Source organism: Abramis brama (assembly GCF_963993115.1).
Source record: "Abramis brama genome assembly, chromosome: 17".
Lineage (NCBI taxonomy): Eukaryota > Metazoa > Chordata > Actinopteri > Cypriniformes > Leuciscidae > Abramis > Abramis brama.
The window spans coordinates 26,754,252-26,773,800 of record NC_139979.1 but is presented as its reverse complement, the minus strand read 5'-3'; the positions used below and the strand labels follow the sequence as shown (position 1 = coordinate 26,773,800).

Below are 19,549 nucleotides of genomic sequence, written 5' to 3'. Positions count from 1 at the left end.
AAGCAGTTTGATGGATGATATACAGTCGAGCCCAGAATTAATCATACCCCTGGTAAATATGATCAAAAATGGCTGTAAAAAATAAATCTGCATCGTTTATCCTTTTGATCTTTCATTCAAAAAATTGGCAAAATCCTAACCTTTCATTTAAGTAAAATAATTGAAAGTGGGGGGGAAATCACATTATAAAATAAATGTTTTTCTCCAAAACACGTTGGCCACAATTATTCATACCCTTTTATTAAATACCTTTTTGCAATCTCCTTTTGCAAGATAACAGCTCTGAGTCTTCTCCTATAATGCCTGATGAGTTTGGAGAACACCTGACCAGAGATCAGAGACCATTCCTCCATACAGAATCTCTCCAGATCCTTCAGATTCCCAGATCCATGTTGGTGCTTCTTCTCTTCAGTTCACCCCACTCATTTTCTATAGGGTTCAGGTCAGGGAACTGGGACGGTCATGGCAGAAGCTTCATTTTGTGCTCCCTAACACATTTTTGTGTTGATTTTGATGTTTGTTTTGGACCGTTGTCCTGATGGAAGATCCAACCACGGCCCATTATAAGATTTCTAGCAGAAGGCGTCAGGTTTTGATTTTTTATCTGTCGATATTTGATAGAATCCACAATGCCATGTATCTGAATAAGAAGTCCAGGACCTCCAGCAGAAAAATAGGCCCACAACATTAAAGATCCAATGGTATATTAAATTGTACACATGGGGTACTTTTTATCCTTGTGTGCACCAAACCCATCTAGCGTGTTTGCTGCCAAAAAGCTCTTTTTTTAGTTTCATCTGACCACAGAACCCTGTGTTGTTTGAAGTTCCAGTCATGTCTGACAACTGAATATGCTGGAGTTTGTTCTTGGATGAGCGAGGAGCATTTTTCTTGAAAACCTCCCAAACAACATGTGGTGATGTAGGGGTTGTTTGATTTTTTTTTTTATAGGCTAAGCTAAGCTTTCTCCTGCGCTCAGTGACTGACCTGCTGCCAACACCAAGGAATATAAAGATCTGGGGCGGAGAGGAAGACCCATCTTGCAACCAATGTGGAGCAGCATTCTGTAAACTAAACCACATTCTGGCCGGTTGTCCAAGGGCATTGGCAGAAGGCCGCTACAGATGGAGGCACGACAAGGTCCTCACGGAAATTGCCAAATGGGTGGAACAGCAGCGAGTCAAAGCCAACAACAAGCAGGCCTACCTGCCCCAGTCCACAACCTTTGTGAGGGAAGGAGACAAGGCTCATAAGACCGGCATGGGGGCCAAGAACCCACCCTCTACCTTGCAGCGAGCCTCTGATTGGGAGTTGAGAGTGGACCTGAAGAAGAAACTTGTCTTCCCTCAGGATGTGGCAGTGACATCCCTCCGACCAGACATGGTCCTGCTAGCCAGGAGCACGAAATCCATCATAATTGCTGAACTCACGGTGCCCTGGGAAGAGAGGCTAGCCACGTCACACCAATTGAAAAAAGCCAAGTACCAAGACCTGGTCGACGAAGCCACTTTAAAGGGGTGGCATGCAACCAGCTACCCCATTGAAGTCGGGTGCCGCGGGTTCCCAGCAAAATCGGTGCGCTACTTCCTCCAGAAGATGGGCCTGGAGCCGAAACAGCTGAAGAAAGCCACCAGAGACATAGCTGCAGCAGCCGAGTCCAGCTCAAGATGGCTGTGGCTGAAGAGAGCCCACAGTTGGAATCCTTCTGCAGGTGAAGGCTAGGCAGTCTTCATGGCCCCACTCGAGGTGTTCAGGTTAAGGGGCGAAACACCTGAGACCCTGAGATCCCTGCTGATGATGTGGAAGGGTTCCAACAATGTGGATGCTCCAAGGAATACCATCTTGGAAGAAGATCTGCATCACCATAGTTAGTGTAGTTCCTACAGTGGCAGAAGCAGCTTGTGGCAAAGCATCTTTGATGTTTATTTCACCATTGTGATGGATGATTCAGGGAATTTGGCCTTTGTGTTTCCTCATATATAAACTCCTGTGAAACAAGAAGTCATAGCTGGACAATTTCATATTCCTAGTCACCCTGGTGTGCTAAAAAAGGTAAATATTAATGGGAATATACTTCAGAGATATTTTATTCATAAAAAATTCTAGGGGTATGAATAACTGTGGCCAACGTGTTTTGGAGAAAAACATTTATTTTATAATGTGATTTCCCCCCCATTTTCAATTCTTTTACTTCAATGAAAGGTTAGATTTTTGCCAATTTTTTTAATAAAAGATCAAAAGGATAAACGATGCAGATTAATTTTTTTACAGCCATTTTTGATCATATTTACCAGGGGTATGATTAATTCTGGGCACGACTGTAGGCTACAGCATATCATATTGGTTCAGGTGTGTTTAATTGGGGTTGGAGAGCTATTGGACAAACCCTGGTCTATAGTACTTTTGGAGATGGTTAGGTAAACATTTTAAATACACATTATTAGCAATTGTAATTGTGTCCTTAAAGCAACACTAAAGAACTTTTCCTCTTCGGTCCCCCTACAGGTTGTAAGCGGAATTGTCCATTACCACTGTCGTAAATAATAATCGTAAATAGCCTACAGCACCGGCTTTAGAAATGTCCACAGACAAGGTAGAGTATGTTGCATGACTTTATGAAAGTATGATGTATTGCGACATCAGAAATGAAGAAAAACAAAAATAATAACTATTGTAATGCTTGCTGTAAAGCAAGTCAAATTTGTAGTTTCTTATGATCTCATTCGAACTACAGAAACGCGACCCGATCTGGCAAACTTGCGTAGTGCGGTTATAGCAGATATAGGGCTGCAAAGCGAATCCAGAAGTGCCTTTTACCCTGTTACGACTTGATGAACCACTGATACGATTTTGGAAAAATTGTTTTAAGGTAAAAAAAGTTCTTTAGTGTTGCTTTAAGAAAGTCTGTTTTCACTTTTTAGTAAACAAAAACTAAATTGTCATCAAATAAATGTGTTTCCCTTTTTCCTGTGTTTGGTCATTAAATGGTTAATAACGTTTAATGATATCAGTATATCAGTACATCATTTTAAGCAGGTTATGTTGAACAACAACGAAATGTTCCGCTCCAGGTCGACAGATGTCAGCAGTGTGCCCGGCGTCAATGTCTTTCCGGAGGAAACGTTCACCAGCAACTTCCGTTTCCGTTTCGCCATTGGAAAACGTTCAGCGAACACCGTGGGAGCAGAGAAGTCTAGAAACATTTCAGTTCTTTTTCCTCCCCTTATTTACACAACTATCGGATTAATTTTATTTTAGTGATTTGGTATAGAGGAAGAAAAGACGAGTATTTTAGATAACGAGGAAACTTAGCCAGGTCGCTGTAAAACAGCTGAATAAAGTTAGAGGTAAGTGTTTGTGTTAAGGTTCGTTTCGTTTGCTACCGACACCCTTCTTTAAAACATTACCATGGTAACTAATTTATAACTACCGGCATTTAATTATCGTTGCTACAATTATAGCTGTTACTGTAATATAACGGCGGCAACTTGGTACTTTTTTTGAGTGCTGTCAATAACTGGACAGTATGATATTTTTTGCAATGCATTCGGTACTTTGGTAACATTCTGACAGATTTAACGTTAGGTCTTGAGGCCAGTAACACAACACGATTGAACTGAATCTTGCGCAGCAAAACATTGATAATATTTGTTTCACTTATTCTAATAAGTAATGCATTTTCTTTATTGTATCGTCTTCGTTGTTGTTCTTAGAATTATACAAAAGCAAAAATCGGTAATGCGTGCACAAGTTGGAATCACAGATATTTATAAATTGAGACTAAATCAAACACCAAATACAAAACGTTTTTATACTGTTTTCTGGCCCATTTATTATTGTGGTTTCAGTCATTTATTGAAATGTATTGATTTGTGGACTGAAAACTCTCAAAGGAGGGACTAATAAGCAGATTGTGATTTGAGACCGTAAATAATTGAGAACCATTTATAAATATCCGGTTGTTAAGGAAATGAACTATTAGACTTATCTATTAATGTAAAATATAAGCTGTTAAACTGAAAGTGGTCTGTGACATTAACATTAGTATTACATTTTGTTTGTTTGTCTATTAGATTTTCCTCCAGAATGTCTCTTCCCAAGCGTGAGGTTGATGAGCTGAGGCCATGGGTGGAACGCACAGTAAAGAAGGTCCTTGGTTTTTCTGAACCCACTGTGGTCACAGCAGCGTTGCACTGTGTGGGAAAAGGCCTGGACAAGAGAAAAACCACAGGTAAGATGTTTGCCTTATATGTACTGATATAAGTTATATCTGTACCTGCTATATCATATTACAATGAAATTACAGTTCTACTGTAGGCAGGGCTCCTCCAGACTAACTTTTCCACTGGTTGCACTGGTGCTACCAACTTTCTCAGTTGGTCGCACCAGCACATGATTTGGTCGCACCAAATTGTTTTTTTTACAACATGAAATTAATCAATGCATGCTGATGAATAGTTGTCCTAATCTGCGTACCCTAGTTTTGCACTGATGTAAAAAGACTGACAGTGACACAAGACCTCATGTTGGCAAAAAGTTTTAATCTTTTAAATGAAAACCATTAAAAATAACTATCAAAAAAACACCACATATGTTTTTTAATGTTTGATTGTATTTTATTTAGTACTGTCAATCGATTAAAACAATTAACTAGCCTATTTACGATTAATCACACTTAACATTAAAGTTTTTAATATATTTTTTATATTGTAATAATTTCACATTTAATCTCCAAATTAATGTAGAAACAACATAAAGTATATTTTAAATATTTGATCTATTAGGTAGGAAATATACATAAATTGAATAAAGTTATCAAACACCTCTCAGTGTTCACTGTAATTTTCTTTGATTTGATTTTTTGACATTAATGTATCACAGAAGTGGGTTTATTAGGCTGCTGTCGCTTTAAGATCTGATGCATACAATGCGGATCTGGATCTGACAAGCATCCGGTGTTGTCACAACTCTTTGCGTTCATTTAACACTTTTTAACTAATTTAATACTGTGCTTACGAGGATACTCAACAAAGTGAACATTTTGGCATACTTTTGTGTGTTTTTGTCCGTTCAAGCGTGAAAGAGAACTCAATGCGGCTGCACGCTGTCTGAAGCGGCATTCTGTGTGCATGAGTCCTGTGTGTGTGTGTTGTTTATATCACACAGAGAGGAGATTTACAGACAGCGCACCGCCAGTGCAGATTTAAGTTAGTTAATAAATAAACTGCAAGTGTCTTGCAGAAGAACATTGTAGCCGGAGCTACTTCGGCTACAATTTTAAAATTGAACTTGAACTTAAAATTGAACAATTTTAAAATCTCCTAAAATTGAACTCCGGTCAATTTTAACATTGAGCTCATTTTTTGGTAAATTTGGAGTGCTGTCAGTACAGAGAACAACGACAAAAATCGGTGTTGCCTACACCGTGTTATCCTCTTTTTAAAATTTGCACCCTGTTGACTTCAATGGGGCAAGTTTTAAACCTGCTTTTAGCCTCTTAACATCCTTGATGTGTCATTACAAGTGCACAGCCATGTTAGATGATTCCTTCAGAGTGAACACAGGTGAATCTGACTGCAGTAGATGTGAAAGATATGAATAAAAGTGATGTTAATTCAGCCAGCGCACATACCTGTATTTACATCCTGTTTTCGGTCGAAGTCCACAGTAGTCGATTGTCGCGCGTGAACTCGACAGTCGACTACTGTGGACTTCGACCATAAGTTACGGACTGCAGCAGCTGCTGATACAACGGCGTTCTGTTGCGCATGCGTGAATTTAACAGTAGTACATGACCATGCACTCGCACAAATGCGACCACATACAATTTTAACTCGCACATTCTCAAAAAATGGTCACAGTCTGGAACCCTGGTAGGAGTGAATGCCTGCGGAGATGGAAGAAACAAGTCTGTCACGCAAATTGGAAATGTTTCTTCTGTCCTCGAGACGGGCATACACAGTGTGATTTTTGTTTGTTGTAGGAGCTCACAAGTGATTTTTTTTCTAGTCTGAGAAAGCGCACGTCAATCGTTTATGCTCATATGGTCGCACCTTGTATCGTGTGAGAGGAACTACGAGCTGAACCAAGTACCTTACGAGCTCCTCCCAATAATTTTTAAACAGGTTAAAAAATGTGTGGAGTCTGCCTGAATTTGACCAGTGTACAGGGTCTCCTGGGTTCTCAGATCATACAACCACATCACATAGGCTTCTAACACACACACACACACACACACACACACACACACACACACAGCCATGTTTATGTGATTTGTGAGGACATTCCATAGGCGTAATGGTTTTTATACTGTACAAACTGTACATTCTATCCCCCTACACTGCCCCATCCCTAAACCTACCCATCACAGGAAACATTCTGCATTTTTACATTTATAAAAAAAACACTGCTTAGTATGTTTTTAAAGCCATTTGAAAAATGAGGACCCCCAAAATGTCCTCATAAATCACGTATTTTCCCGAGTGTCCTCATTTGCAGGTGTGTTATCATAAAAATGTCCTCAGTTGTCATGAAAACAAACTCACACACACACACACACACACACACACACACACACACACACACACACACACACATAAAAACACTCTCTAGTTTTTTTTGTTGACCTTGCTGTTCTTTGCTATTCACCTAATCATTTGCACAGCATTCTTTTTTTTTCTTTTTTTTCATCTGAAGCTATAGCAACACCATTGAAAATATTCATGTTTTATTCATTCACCAAAGCTCAAGCGATTGCCAATGGCTTGCAATGTACAGGTACAGCTGTGCCGTATACAAACTGCTTTGACACGATTATCAGGTTAACCTGACTTGTATCATGTGCAAGGGTCAGCAAGCTCCCGAGTGTGTGAACTCTTACTCGCACTGTGTACGCCAGGCTTAAGGTCAGCCTCCTTAAAAAACATGATGTTTTTTGTCACATGACCTGCGCACCGCTTGCGGCTTTCTGAAAAGTTGAGATGTTTTCATCTCGCCGAGGCATAGGCGCGCCTGCAAAAACGAGAGCCACGCACCGCATGCTCGTCGCGCCCACGGCCCACGTCGTTTCTATTATGAACGTGCTTGCCGTGCGCCTACATTTGAAATAACGGATATCATATAAGAGGATTCGGGAATCGATAAGAGGAATCGTAATGCGTGCGTCTTATCGAATACCCGGTTTTTGGAAATTTGTTACCGGTTCTAAAATGGAACCGGTTCTCGATACCCAACCCTAGTCTTTACCTATCCCATCTAATTTTTTAACGTAACACCATGTCTACACCAGACGTGAGCGGCGCAATGCGACAAAAGCAAACAGAACCCATTATAATCAGTGGATGCAGCGCGACACAACAAATTCCTGACATTAAACTGATGCCTTGTTCTATTTCTGAAGTACTTCAAGCGATCACACTACTTCTTACACAAAGAACAAAATGGATTTGTAGCGGTTGCTTTGTCAAGTCCAGTGTAAACGGCATCAATGACATTTATGAAGAATTCACTGGTTTATGTAGAATTACTCATAATTTTAGAGCAAATTTTATTATGTGGCTGATATTCTGTGGCAAGGCAGTGATAATTCCACGAGACTCTTCATTAATGAAGATCAATATCTCTCTTCTTTTAGACCAGCTAAGGCCATTTCTTGATGATTCAGCAAGCAGCTTTGTTGAGCGTCTGTTTGAAGCTCTTGAGGAAAGCAAAAACTCCCGTGGCAATAAAGGAGCTGGAGAGAAGAACCGCAAAAGAGAGCTGAAGGTATAGAGTTTTCTGTGCCTCCAATGTCTGAGCAAGAAGGAACATTTATTAAGGAAATTAAATCTGTTCTGAATCAATTGAAGTCACTGTTTTGTGAAACTGACACTGACTATGTCTTGTCTTTTTCATCTTTTTTATTTTTCCTCTCTTTTTTTAGGAAGTGTTTGGAGATGAGGTGGAAGGAGTGAAGGATGGACACAGTGTGGATACAGGGGTAAAGAAGAAGAGAGTACCTCGCTTTGAGGAGGTGGACGAACCAGCTGTTTTACCTGGACCCCCTACAGAGAGTCCTGGCATGCTTACCAAGATGCAGGTAACACACACCATCAGTAAAAGAAGACACTAGACAGATGTATCTGATCGAGCACACACAGGATCACTTCAATAAAATGTTGACAATTTAATGAAATGAGTAATGGGATGAAGTGTGATCACTACAATATTTAGAACATTTAATGACTTGTAAGTACTTGGGTAAAACAGATATTGCTTAGTGCTTTAAAGTATTAAAGTTCACAGCTTTTTTTTTTATAGAGGACACTACATAATTGCTCATAATTGAATATTTTTTGATGGACTGCCTGTGTCAAGCGTAAATACTATCTGTGATGCTCTATTTTCAGATAAAGCAAATGATGGAAGCAGCCACACGGCAGATTGAGGAGAGAAAGAAACAGCTAAGTATTGTGGCTCCTGTGCCCTCTACACAGGTAATAAACAATACCAAACACCTGTTAACAGTAACGGCCCTGTACTACCTGTGTGTTCAAAAGATCTCTAAGGAATCATAGAAATACCTTGCATTTATTGTTTATTTAATTTATGATTGTTGATAAATTAATCACAGGTAATTTTGTTTTTCACTATATATATATATATATATATATATATATATATATATATATATATATATATGCGCAATAAAATATTTCTTGTTAGAAGTTAAATGTAGGTTTCAAATTTTACCTGTAACACTAATAAATGTGTACAGTAACAAAGCGCTTATAAATCATTTGCAAACTATTAGTTCACAGTTAATTCGTAGTTTATAATCTGTAGTCTTTACTTTAAAGTAGGGTTGCACGATATTGGGAAAAAATGACATTGCGATATTTTATTTTTCTGCGATATATATTGCGATATGAAATGAAATCTAATCTAATTTTTTCTTACAAACAAATATGGGGTAAGCACACTTACATTCTCATTTTAAATTATTTAAACATCAGAGTATTATTTAAATTAGAGTAAATTATTTGTTTGTAACTTTAGGATATGGTTTGAATTGTTAACATTAGTTAATGAATCTAGTAACTAACATGAACTTACCATGAGCAATACTTCTGTATTTATTAATCTTTGTTTATCTTAGTTTATAAAAATACAGCTGTTCATTGTTTGGTAATGTTACTTCACAGTGCATTAACTATGTTAACACATACTGTACAACTTTTGATTTCAATAAGGCTATAGCCTAAATGTTGAAATTAACAATGTTGTAGAAGTGCAGTTTACTAATATTAAATGTTAACTAATGTAGTTAAATAGTTTAATAAATAGAACATTATTGTAAAGTGTTACAGATTTTTTATACACCAATTCAGACGTCTCGTGAGTTCAGTGTTGGACAGGTCAGTTGTTTAAACCATAGGTTTAAACCATTCATTAAATTGAATCGGTTCAAATGAATCATTAGTTCGCGAATCGGACATGTAGTCTACGGCACGCGTTGTATAATTATCTCAGCAGTTTAGGATATTGCACAAGATTAGTCAACACAGAAAACATTTCATCACTGGATAGTTTTTTTTTTTTTCGACACCATCGTGTCAATTGATTTTGATTAATATGCGCGAGGGAGAGAGAGCAAGACAGCGCTCGTGTTGTTTGAAGACGGTGAAGGTGAGCGCGCGCACGCGGCCAGGGCTCTCTCGCTCTTGCTCTTGCTCTGCTCGTTCTTATATGCGCCCTGTTAAACTGACAGGACTTAAAAACACATGCAAATGATAAACTTTCACTCTATGATGGTTAAGATGTGCAATTAATCCGCGAATCACATGCGTCAAGGGCCGGGGAGCAGCTGGCCCGCACTGTTAATGAATAACGGATCAGCCTACATCGCACATCCTGCGATGTGACTATCGTGGATTCGCACATCGCGATATCGATGCTTAAATGACACATCGTGCAGCCCTACTTTAAAGGCACACTATGTAAGTTTTTTTGGATCAAAATATCCAAAAAACACTAGAACAATGTTATATATTTTGTTGATTTGTGTACTTATATTATCCCAAATGTTTCTAAGAATGTTTAAATCCAGAGAAATAAGCAGTTTTAACCAGGACACGGACCATCATACCTGCGTTTCCCTACATTTATTTTGTAGAAACCATTGAAACACCAAAGATGCTTTAATATATTATGTTTTATTAGACAGGTGAGCAACTGTGTATACATTCAACAACAGAAACCTAATCGTTGTTATACAGCTCAACAGTTAATCTTTTTGTTTAAATCTCGTTTTCTTGATTTACCGCAAGTACCATGTTTTACCATACCTAATATCGATCTAGCTCACTGCAGTGTGCAACAAGTGTCTTATATAGTAGCCGCCAAGGGAACACACTGAGTAGCATTATAACAACTTTCAACACACTCAAATGTGATAAAAAATATGATAAAACGGCGCTGCGTTAGCCCAGATACGCATGACTGGAAGAAGCTGAAGCCTCTGCGGTGAAATAAAAGCTCCGCTGCTCTCGAGCCGAGTGTCGTGCTTGTCTCTCATTAGCAATTGCTCCAGCAGCCTCATTTCGCTCCAACGGCTTTCGTAAAGTTAATAAATCTTTAATACATTACCGGTCATCCATGAATTTGATTTCTGCCCGAGTGCCGTCGTATTCTCCACCGGCTGTAGAGGTGAAGACAACAACTCCCATGATTCCACGAAATCAAGGCGGCGTCATCAAGCCTCGCCTTTGTTTTGAATAAACAACCTCTAGTGGTGAAAAATTACATAGTGTGGCTTTAATACATCAAGAGTTTTTCATTCATAGTCACTTTAATTATTAAATTGTTGTTAGAGATGCATCGATTGATCAGCTGGTGACCGGAATTGGCCGATTTTCACGTGATTGGCCACGCGACTGGCCGGTCAGTCTGACATACCGATTTTATGCCGGTCAAATGCACTCAGGCGCCGCATGATTAACCTTTTGAGCGGAAAGGTCTCATATATGGGATTCAGCGCTGTCATATATCACAACTAAGCAGTGTTTTCAACCTCATAATGTTTATTTTAGGTTTCAGATATTTAAATACACATAAGCACGAGTAAAACAATACATTTGGAGTTTGTAAAATACACACTGATGTCTGTGGAAGCAGCAATAACAATCTATTCAAATATAATTTGCCGACATGTTATTCATATCAGACAAACATAGTGGAAGTAACTATAAAGTTTACTCTATTCTTCTCAGTTCACCGGCCACTTTCTTGCATTTATTTCGGGAGAAACTGATGAATTCACGTGCTGTAAATCCGACTGACAGGACAACATTGCGGCGCCCATCTCATGTTATAGGTCAAGATTATTTATAAAGGTTTTTAAACGACCAAACACACCCACTTACACGTATTTGAGAATCGGAATATCAGATAGGCTAGTTGATGACATGGTAAGCAAGTTTGTGAATATTTTGAATAAAAAAGGAAAAGCGAAATAAAAGCGACACATCTGTCATACAGTATTATTGTGGCTGGGGTGTATCGCGTGACGTGTCGCCATGGAAACATTAAAGGGAATGTTCGCCTTGAAAAAACTCACTCTGGGGGTGGGGGTGTCAGTTAGAATATTTTAAACTTACGCGTGAAAGGGTTAAAACCTGTTAACTGTCACTCTATAATATCCTATACTAAACCTAAACTAATCTTGACAAACTATAAACTATATTGGTGACTGATTTTCAAAATAAATTACAGAGGAGCCGTAATTTATCAATTTGCAACAATAATATTTTCATATTCCTAAGGCGTGTTCAGACCTTTATTTTGAAATAGCAATGAAATTTTGTATGTGTTTCTTAGAGGTTGAATTCATATCAGAATCTGCCAAACTTCCCATATTACTTATGAATAGAATGTCTACTTCATAAATTGTATGAAAATTGTGGAAATAATGGTTCAAATCACTCAAACCACATATGGAAATGGAGGCGCCCTTATATGGGCAGTAATGGAGTCTGGTTGTCACCTAGTGAAAAAGTTTGGTACTGCGCCCAAACAAAATCTTACTGAAAGCTAATTTTTTTGAGATATCAACCTAAATTTTGAAACACAACTTGTTCAGATTTTTGGCTTTTTTTTTTTTTTTTTTTTTGCAGTTTTAGAGTCGCCCAGGTTTTAAAAATATATATTTTATATAAAATATGAATAATTAAATTTTTTACATTGTACATTTCCATAAACTCAAACTTCTATAAAAACTTTTTCTGTTTTACTTTCTTAATTTATTTCACTTCTACAAAAATCTGCCAAATGTCTTCTTTAAAACAAGACCAATTGTACATCTATACACCAAAGCATTCTTTAATTGCAACCATTTAAGTTCGAAATGTGCATTTTCATGTCTACTCAAAAAAAGGGGGGTGACAGTTAACAGGTTAAAGAAAAGATCGAAAATAAATAATTGTGTGTGCTGTAAAGTGGTTAGAAAAAAAATTAAATCGGAATCGGCTAAAATCGGTATCGGCAGGTCAAACTCAATGAAAAATCGGAAATCGGAATTGGCCTAGAAAATTGTAATCGGTGCATCTCTAATTATTGTTTAATTAGCTCATATTTCAAGTTAGATAATGGTTTTTATGCATTAACAAATTATTAACCATACAAGTGATGTACAGTATTCTAAACCAGTAGTAAAGGAGCTGGTAATGTTTATTAGGAGTAAATACTCCGCACTTAAGATTAGGTCATGGAAAATACAAAATTGCTATTAAATAAGGACTTTTCTGTGCCGTTATAGTTGTGGTGTGCACTGTTATTCTTTTATGTCTAATATTTAAGCATTTTATGGGTATCAAACGGGTATCGTTTTTGTAATATCGGATTCAACAATCCGATAAATATCGCCATTTTGTTGTCTGTACTTATCATTAGTCTCGTAAAGTCGCATTCATAGTCCCGTTCACTCACCGGGTTGAGGCTCAGGAATACATAGCCACCATATGTAACTTTTTTGATCCACTATTTTATAACGCCCTAGATTAGAGGTCGACCGATAGTGGATTTTACCGATAACAATAACCAGGTTGGACCGCACTGGACAATAACCAATAGTTTTCAAAATGGATACTGAATGAAAACAAACAAAACACTCCAAGTAAACTAGTGCTGTACTTTATTTATTTATTTATTTATTTATTTGTATGTAGCCTATTAATATATTAACAATGTAAAGACCAGAATTTATAAAATATGAATTTACTAATAGTTTGCAAATGATTTAGAAGTACTTAATTACTGTATACTTATAAAGTGTTACTGACTTTTTGTGAAGGGGTATAGATATAATTACTATGTTCCAATGAGTTCCAACTTCTGCTTTAAAATAAGCAATCACCAATTATACATTTTTAATAAATAATAACTATAATATAATACTATAATAATTTTTTCATCCTGCTAATCAATTTATTGAAGACAATTAACACATTAATCAATAATCAAAACAATCAAGTGTAGCCCTAAACTCCAATGTTTATAATAAATGTCATGTTGTTACTGGTACAGAGTAGCAATGTTGTTATCTATTATGTTATTTTTTTGTCCCTAATTGTCTGTCATTCTTTGTCATCTAAGCTTTAAAAATGTATACCAAATTTTGTTCTTTCTCCTATAGCCCAGAATGGTTCAATCTCAGACGGACTCTAGTTCTACACGTTCCAACCTCCCAGCGGGGGGTGCCACCCAGTCCATCGCTCCCTCTCAGGCTGCTAACTTCATGAATGACGCTATAGAGAAAGCCCGCAAGGCAGCTGAGCTGCAGGCCAAGATCCAATCCACACTGGCCATGAAACCAGGGATTCTGGGTGCTTTGGGCAACACAGGGCCACATAACCTGGTAGCCCTGGCCAACCTGCACGCCATGGGCATTGCACCACCGTGAGTGTTGTAAACATGTTGAAATGTCATTTTTGTACATAATAAAGAATATTGGGAACAGGCATCATGTATCCCAGAAACATTTTTATTAAATTGCAATGTGTTTTCATGTTAAGGAGGAATTTATTCGCTTAAAAGTTTTCTCATATTTGCTTATAGTAAAGTGGAGCCTCGTGAGATTACAAAGCCAACTCCCCTCATTTTGGATGAGCTCGGACGAACTGTTGATGCCAGTGGGAAAGAAGTTGAGCTCACACATCGTATGCCCACTCTAAAAGGTACCACACACTGCTACAGAAATATGAATCTCTCACATTTTGTTGTTTTGAAATATATTTTTCCTAATGTTCAGTTTTATTTTTTTCCCTCTGTCTCTAGCAAATATCAGAGCGGTGAAGAGGGAACAGTTTCGGCAGCAGTTAAAGGAAAAACCCAGCGATGACCTGGAATCCACGTCTTACTTCGACTCACGTGTGGCACTTACTCCTGCACAGAGAGCCAAGAAAGGCTTTAGGTTCCATGAACAGGGGCGCTTTGAGAAGATCGCCCAGCGCATTCGCACCAAGGTGGGCAACAGCATCCCTCTTTATTTTTGACTCAAAAAAAAAATCACAGATTAAAAATTTGACTTTGCTCAATAATAGCTGAGAAATAATATTATTTCTGTCCTCAGGCTCAGCTGGAGAAGCTACAGATGGAGATTGCTCAGGCTGCCAAGAAGACAGGCATACAGGCCTCCACTAAACTTGCTCTTATTGCCCCCAAGAAAGAGATGGGAGAGGGGGAGATTCCTCGTATAGAGTGGTGGGACTCCTACATCTTGCCTTCCCACATAGAATTGTAAGAGTCAATAGCTTTCAAATCTGCTACAGACAATTATAAAATATACAAGACAGGTTCAGGAAAAAAAAATTGTGCCATTCCAAAGTCGTATTGACATTGTGAAGAACTAAGGCTGTCTTTTCCATATAATCTGGCAGTCATGCCAATATTGATAATTGATAACATAATTGAGTGAAAGTTCTGTTCTTTTTCTCAGATCTGCTTGTACAAATTTAGATGAGGTGGAATTGCACGGAGTCACCAACCTACTTGAACACCCTATTCAGATGGCCCCTCCAGGTATCCATGCATGCATTAAACATCAAAACCTTCTGCAGACAGAAACTGGTTGAATTTCAAAAGACCCATTGATCCAAATATTTGGGCTAACCTTTTATGTTTCTATTTCTGTCTTTGTCTTTTTGCTTCTCTTTCTCAGTGGATACAGATAAGCCAGTGACTCTGGGTGTGTATTTGACTAAGAAAGAACAAAAGAAGTTGAGGAGACAAACACGTAGAGAAGGCCAGAAAGAGGTGCAGGAAAAGGTCCGATTGGGTCTTATGCCTCCACCGGAACCCAAAGGTACATCACCAGCCAGGTTTAAATGTTTAATATGTCAAACAACCAGCCAAAGGTTTGGGCACACCTACTCATTCTTGATTACTAGTATTTTTCAATTAAAGGTGTAATGCAGTTCGTTGTTATGGGAAGAAGGAGGTGGGAACATTTAAAGACTTTAATGACATCAAATAAATCAACAACAAAACGAAAGTAAAAGACAGCAGCCCCTCACAGACGACTGCTGTCACATAATAAAACATAAAAACCACAACATAAGTCCAGGCCTGTCCTCTCTCGCTCTTCACTGTCGTCGCTCCTCCTTTATGCCTCCGCGATAGATACGAGACCGGTGCGTCTTGCAGGTGTCGCTCATTAATCACGCCACCGGCCTCGCGCCGCTCTCTCACGGCCCTCGGTCTCGTCCTGCTCGCCACAAAAGGCCTTATATAGAAATTAAAAGTGTATTGCGCATAGATTTGCTCAGTCCCACATGTTACACTCTTATAATGTGGGAAATTCACTATAACTTGTTGGTTAGATCAATAAATGAATCCACACTTTCAGAATATCTTGTCAAATCAGTAATTTAAAACAGCGTCAGTGATTCAGCAGTACCACGTCATCTCTCTCTCTATCGGATGCAAAAATGGCTTCACATTTTAGCACATTGCGATTTGAGTGTTTTATTTTCATTTATTTTTAAGTCTTTCCAATTTAAACATTCAAGTGATTTTAAACCATTATGTACTCACGCACTCTTCGGGAGACGGTTTTCTGTGCGCTCTCAGCCAAAGCGCATACACAAAGCGGCCTTGCAAACAACTCGAGTTCTGTCAAATTGAGTTCTTTTTCGTGGCTTCTTGCGCTTAAATGGCCAAATACTTTGTCTTGGGGAGTATCCCCATACACCACGTTGGTTATGTCTTAAGTAAACATAAATCAGTTGAGAATCAGTATATTGGATCAGTACATACCCTATACCCTAATACCCTATTCATCATTAAAATGAAAACATCCCTCCTATCAGAGTCACCTAAGGGAATTCCCCCCATGTTTGTGACTCTATGTTCCCTGCATCTGGCACAGTCCTTGTACTTATTACTAAAACAAATAGTATTAATAGTCATTCATTTTAGTTAAGATATACTATGATAAATTTTAACATTAGGTCATGAATATTGCCTCAAAAGTCATGAATTTATTGGTAAAAATGTGTATGAACCCTGTATATTTTAGCTTCTACAAAGTAGCCACTAGATTACAGCTCTGTACTCTGTTCTTTTCTCTGTGTATGCAATCTTCATGCGTCTATGTTTGTGTGCAGTGCGGATCTCTAATCTGATGAGGGTTTTGGGGACGGAAGCTGTGCAGGACCCCACTAAAGTGGAGGCTCATGTTAGAGCACAAATGGCCAAGAGGCAGAAGTGAGTGGTTTCACAAGCACAAAGGATTGTCATCAAAGCCAATAGTACTGTATTTTCCAGAAAAGAAGCCCCACCTGGTCATAATGACACATTTACAATCATTATAAATTATGTATTTAGTTCCCAACACTCCACAACAAATCCTTTAAATTGAAGTGTATTCAGAACAGGAATAAAAGTATACAACAAACAAATTAAATGTGCTATACAAACAAACTTGAGCATTTCTCTCACCCGGCATGAATCCAAATGTGTGCGCTTTTTGCATTTTGCATTTCTTTACTTTTTGTACTTTTATTACTTTTGTTCTTTCATGTTTGATTTGCATAGAGTGATGTTTTATTGTGTATGTTCAGGGCCCATGAGGAGGCAAATGCAGCACGCAAACTCACGACAGAACAAAGGAAAGAGAAGAAAGTGAAGAAACTTAAGGAGGATTTGAGTCATGGGGTTCACATTGCTGTTTACAGGTACAAAATGACTAATCAGCTAAAATCTTGCATTCAGATTTGATATTTGTCCTGTAACACGCACTGTATAAATCGTAGATTAAACAGTTTGATTTCAGGCACTTGTCAGCTTGCAGGGTTCTGCTTTAGAGGACAAAATCTCCCAGTGTTTCCAACACCAGTGTTCTACAGCCGTGCTGCATCCTGCTAATCACAGCTCCACAAAGCTGCATTCTGAATTGAATGCGAATAGAGAAGCCCACAATTCAGAATAATAGTAGTCATCAAAAAAATTAAATGATGCAACTGTATGAGAATTAGTCAATGGCCAAAAATATTAAACTATCGAAAAACTATTTTGTAATTTAGCTTATTCAAATTAGCCACTAGATTTCAACTGGATATTCCTACTCTTGATATTCTCTTGTCTCAACCAACTTTGTGTGATGTACCCTGGATAGTAGTTAAGGACACTAGTTGGTTAGTTTTACTTTACTGTCCAGTTATTATTATGGTGCTACCTGACTTAGGCCTATTATATCACAGTCCAAATTTGTTCTGTTGCGTCACATTCAATACAGATTTTTTCTGTTTGCTCTCATGATTTCAGCTTTGTTGACTTGTAATTGCATTGTTCTTGCTGCTTGCACACAACAACATACATATAGCATGGCCAGTTTATATCCTGTTATTTACTCAAGTGGTTTATCTGCTTTGCCTGCAGAATCCGAAATCTGTATAACCCAGCCAAGAAGTTTAAGGTGGAGGCCAATGCAAACCAACTGTACCTTACTGGCACTGTAGTACTGCACAGAGACCTCAACATCGTAGTAGTGGAGGGAGGTTGGTGAATGTGATATGAATCTCTATAGATGATTATCTTCACGGATGTTTTTAAATGATTTTTTCAGGATCATTATTTATCTTTAATCGACTTCTTCCTCCCTGTAGGACCCAAGTCACAGAAGAAGTTTAAACGACTGATGTTGAGTAGGATTAAATGGGATGAGCCAAATTCCAAGAGAGATGGTAAGGGGAAATAGGAGTGACTGAAGGCTAAACATTTATGATCAGTCTTTTGAGCTGTGATTTGGAGCTAACCTTTGACCTTTCATGCTTTTGCTTTTTTTTTTTTTTTAGAACCTCAAGATTCAGATGATGAGGGTTCCAGGAAGAATAATAAATGCACCTTGGTTTGGGAGGTAAATGCATACCCGTTTCGTATGTAATTAAATGAACATTTACTGAAAATTATGCATTACTTTCATTACTCACCATTTGTAATAGAAATAATCTATTTTTGCTGTTTCATTCAAGCCAAATCACCTTTATTTAAATAACGCTTCATACAATATAGATTGTTTCTAAGCAGCTTTACAGCAATAAATGGCAAAATAATGATCAATAATGTTATTGACCATTTCATGTTTTTTTACTGCGGTAGACATTGTGATATGAAGTAATTCAAAGTAAATATTATGTTTTTCTTTCCTTTTTCTTATTAATCCTTTGTGTTCTTAAATATATACATTTTATTCCTCAGGGTACAGCCAAGGAACGTAGCTACGGGGAGGTTAAGTTTAAGCAGTGTCCAACGGAAAACATGGCTAGGGAACATTTTAAGAAGCATGGCACCGAACACTACTGGGACTTGGCTCTGAGTCAGAGTGTTCTGGAGACAACTGACGACTGAGATATAGACTGAACTCTGAAGAACAACAAGAAGAACAGAGGAGAGTGGCATGTGGACCTTACACACTTTTTTTTTTTTTTGAGAGAGAGAGAGAGAGGTGGAATTGACTGTGGCAGAGATAAAGATGTATATGTAAATATAGTTTGAGTGTGTAAGAGGATGATTGACTTTTGCGTACCTGCAATATAGGTGTGAAACAATGCAAGGCTTAAGAAATGAGCTAGGATGTTAACCCTTATGTGTACTGCTGCAGAACTTCACAGTGGTGGCAGCTTAAACAAGGGTGGACACTGGTTTTGTATCTCTTGTAACAGTTTTATAGTGTAGGCTGTGCAGTCTGTGATGTGTGATTTCTACCTTGGATCCATCTGGTTTGAGTGCTAAGTAAGCAAGTCTTTTCAGTAAGTAAGCCTCACTCCTGAAATAAGTTCATTGTTACTGTGTAGTTTGCTACTGATTGGACAGACATTTTTGAGAGCAGATACAAGAGTATTGGTTTCACTATAACACAAAAGTGTTGATTTTAGTATGGCTGAAGAATGGAGAAGGATTTTTATTTTGGTTCACGTATTCAAATGTCCAATAGAAAGTGACAGAACACATGGCTGCTTATGTTCATGGCACATTTATTTTTCATACTCTTATCCCCCCCCATTTCATGTCAAGA

At 38.1% G+C, this 19,549-nt stretch overlaps 1 protein-coding gene across 1 annotated transcript; it reads left to right on the top strand.

Annotated features, from left to right (window-relative positions):
• The first annotated feature begins 3,144 nt into the window (after positions 1–3,144).
• On the top strand, positions 3,145–19,037 carry prpf3 (PRP3 pre-mRNA processing factor 3 homolog (yeast)). The gene is made up of 17 exons (XM_084090107.1): positions 3,145–3,347; positions 4,074–4,231; positions 7,634–7,764; positions 7,922–8,077; positions 8,388–8,474; positions 13,670–13,932; positions 14,092–14,210; positions 14,311–14,498; positions 14,606–14,772; positions 14,972–15,054; positions 15,194–15,337; positions 16,641–16,740; positions 17,097–17,210; positions 17,914–18,032; positions 18,141–18,218; positions 18,330–18,391; positions 18,733–19,037. The coding sequence occupies exons 2-17, from the start codon at positions 4,087–4,089 to the stop codon at positions 18,880–18,882; spliced, it is 2,106 nt and encodes a 701-aa protein (XP_083946233.1). The 5' UTR covers positions 3,145–3,347; positions 4,074–4,086; the 3' UTR covers positions 18,883–19,037.
• The last annotated feature ends 512 nt before the right edge of the window (positions 19,038–19,549 follow it).

Bases quoted from the DNA above. Each gene is read 5' to 3' on its own strand.
- prpf3 (XM_084090107.1), top strand. From the start codon at position 4,087: ATGTCTCTTCCCAAGCGTGAGGTTGATGAGCTGAGGCCATGGGTGGAA. The intron at 15,055-15,193 runs GTATCCATGCAT...TCTCTTTCTCAG, and splicing joins TATTCAGATGGCCCCTCCAG to TGGATACAGATAAGCCAGTG. The intron at 16,741-17,096 runs GTGAGTGGTTTC...GTGTATGTTCAG, and splicing joins CAAATGGCCAAGAGGCAGAA to GGCCCATGAGGAGGCAAATG.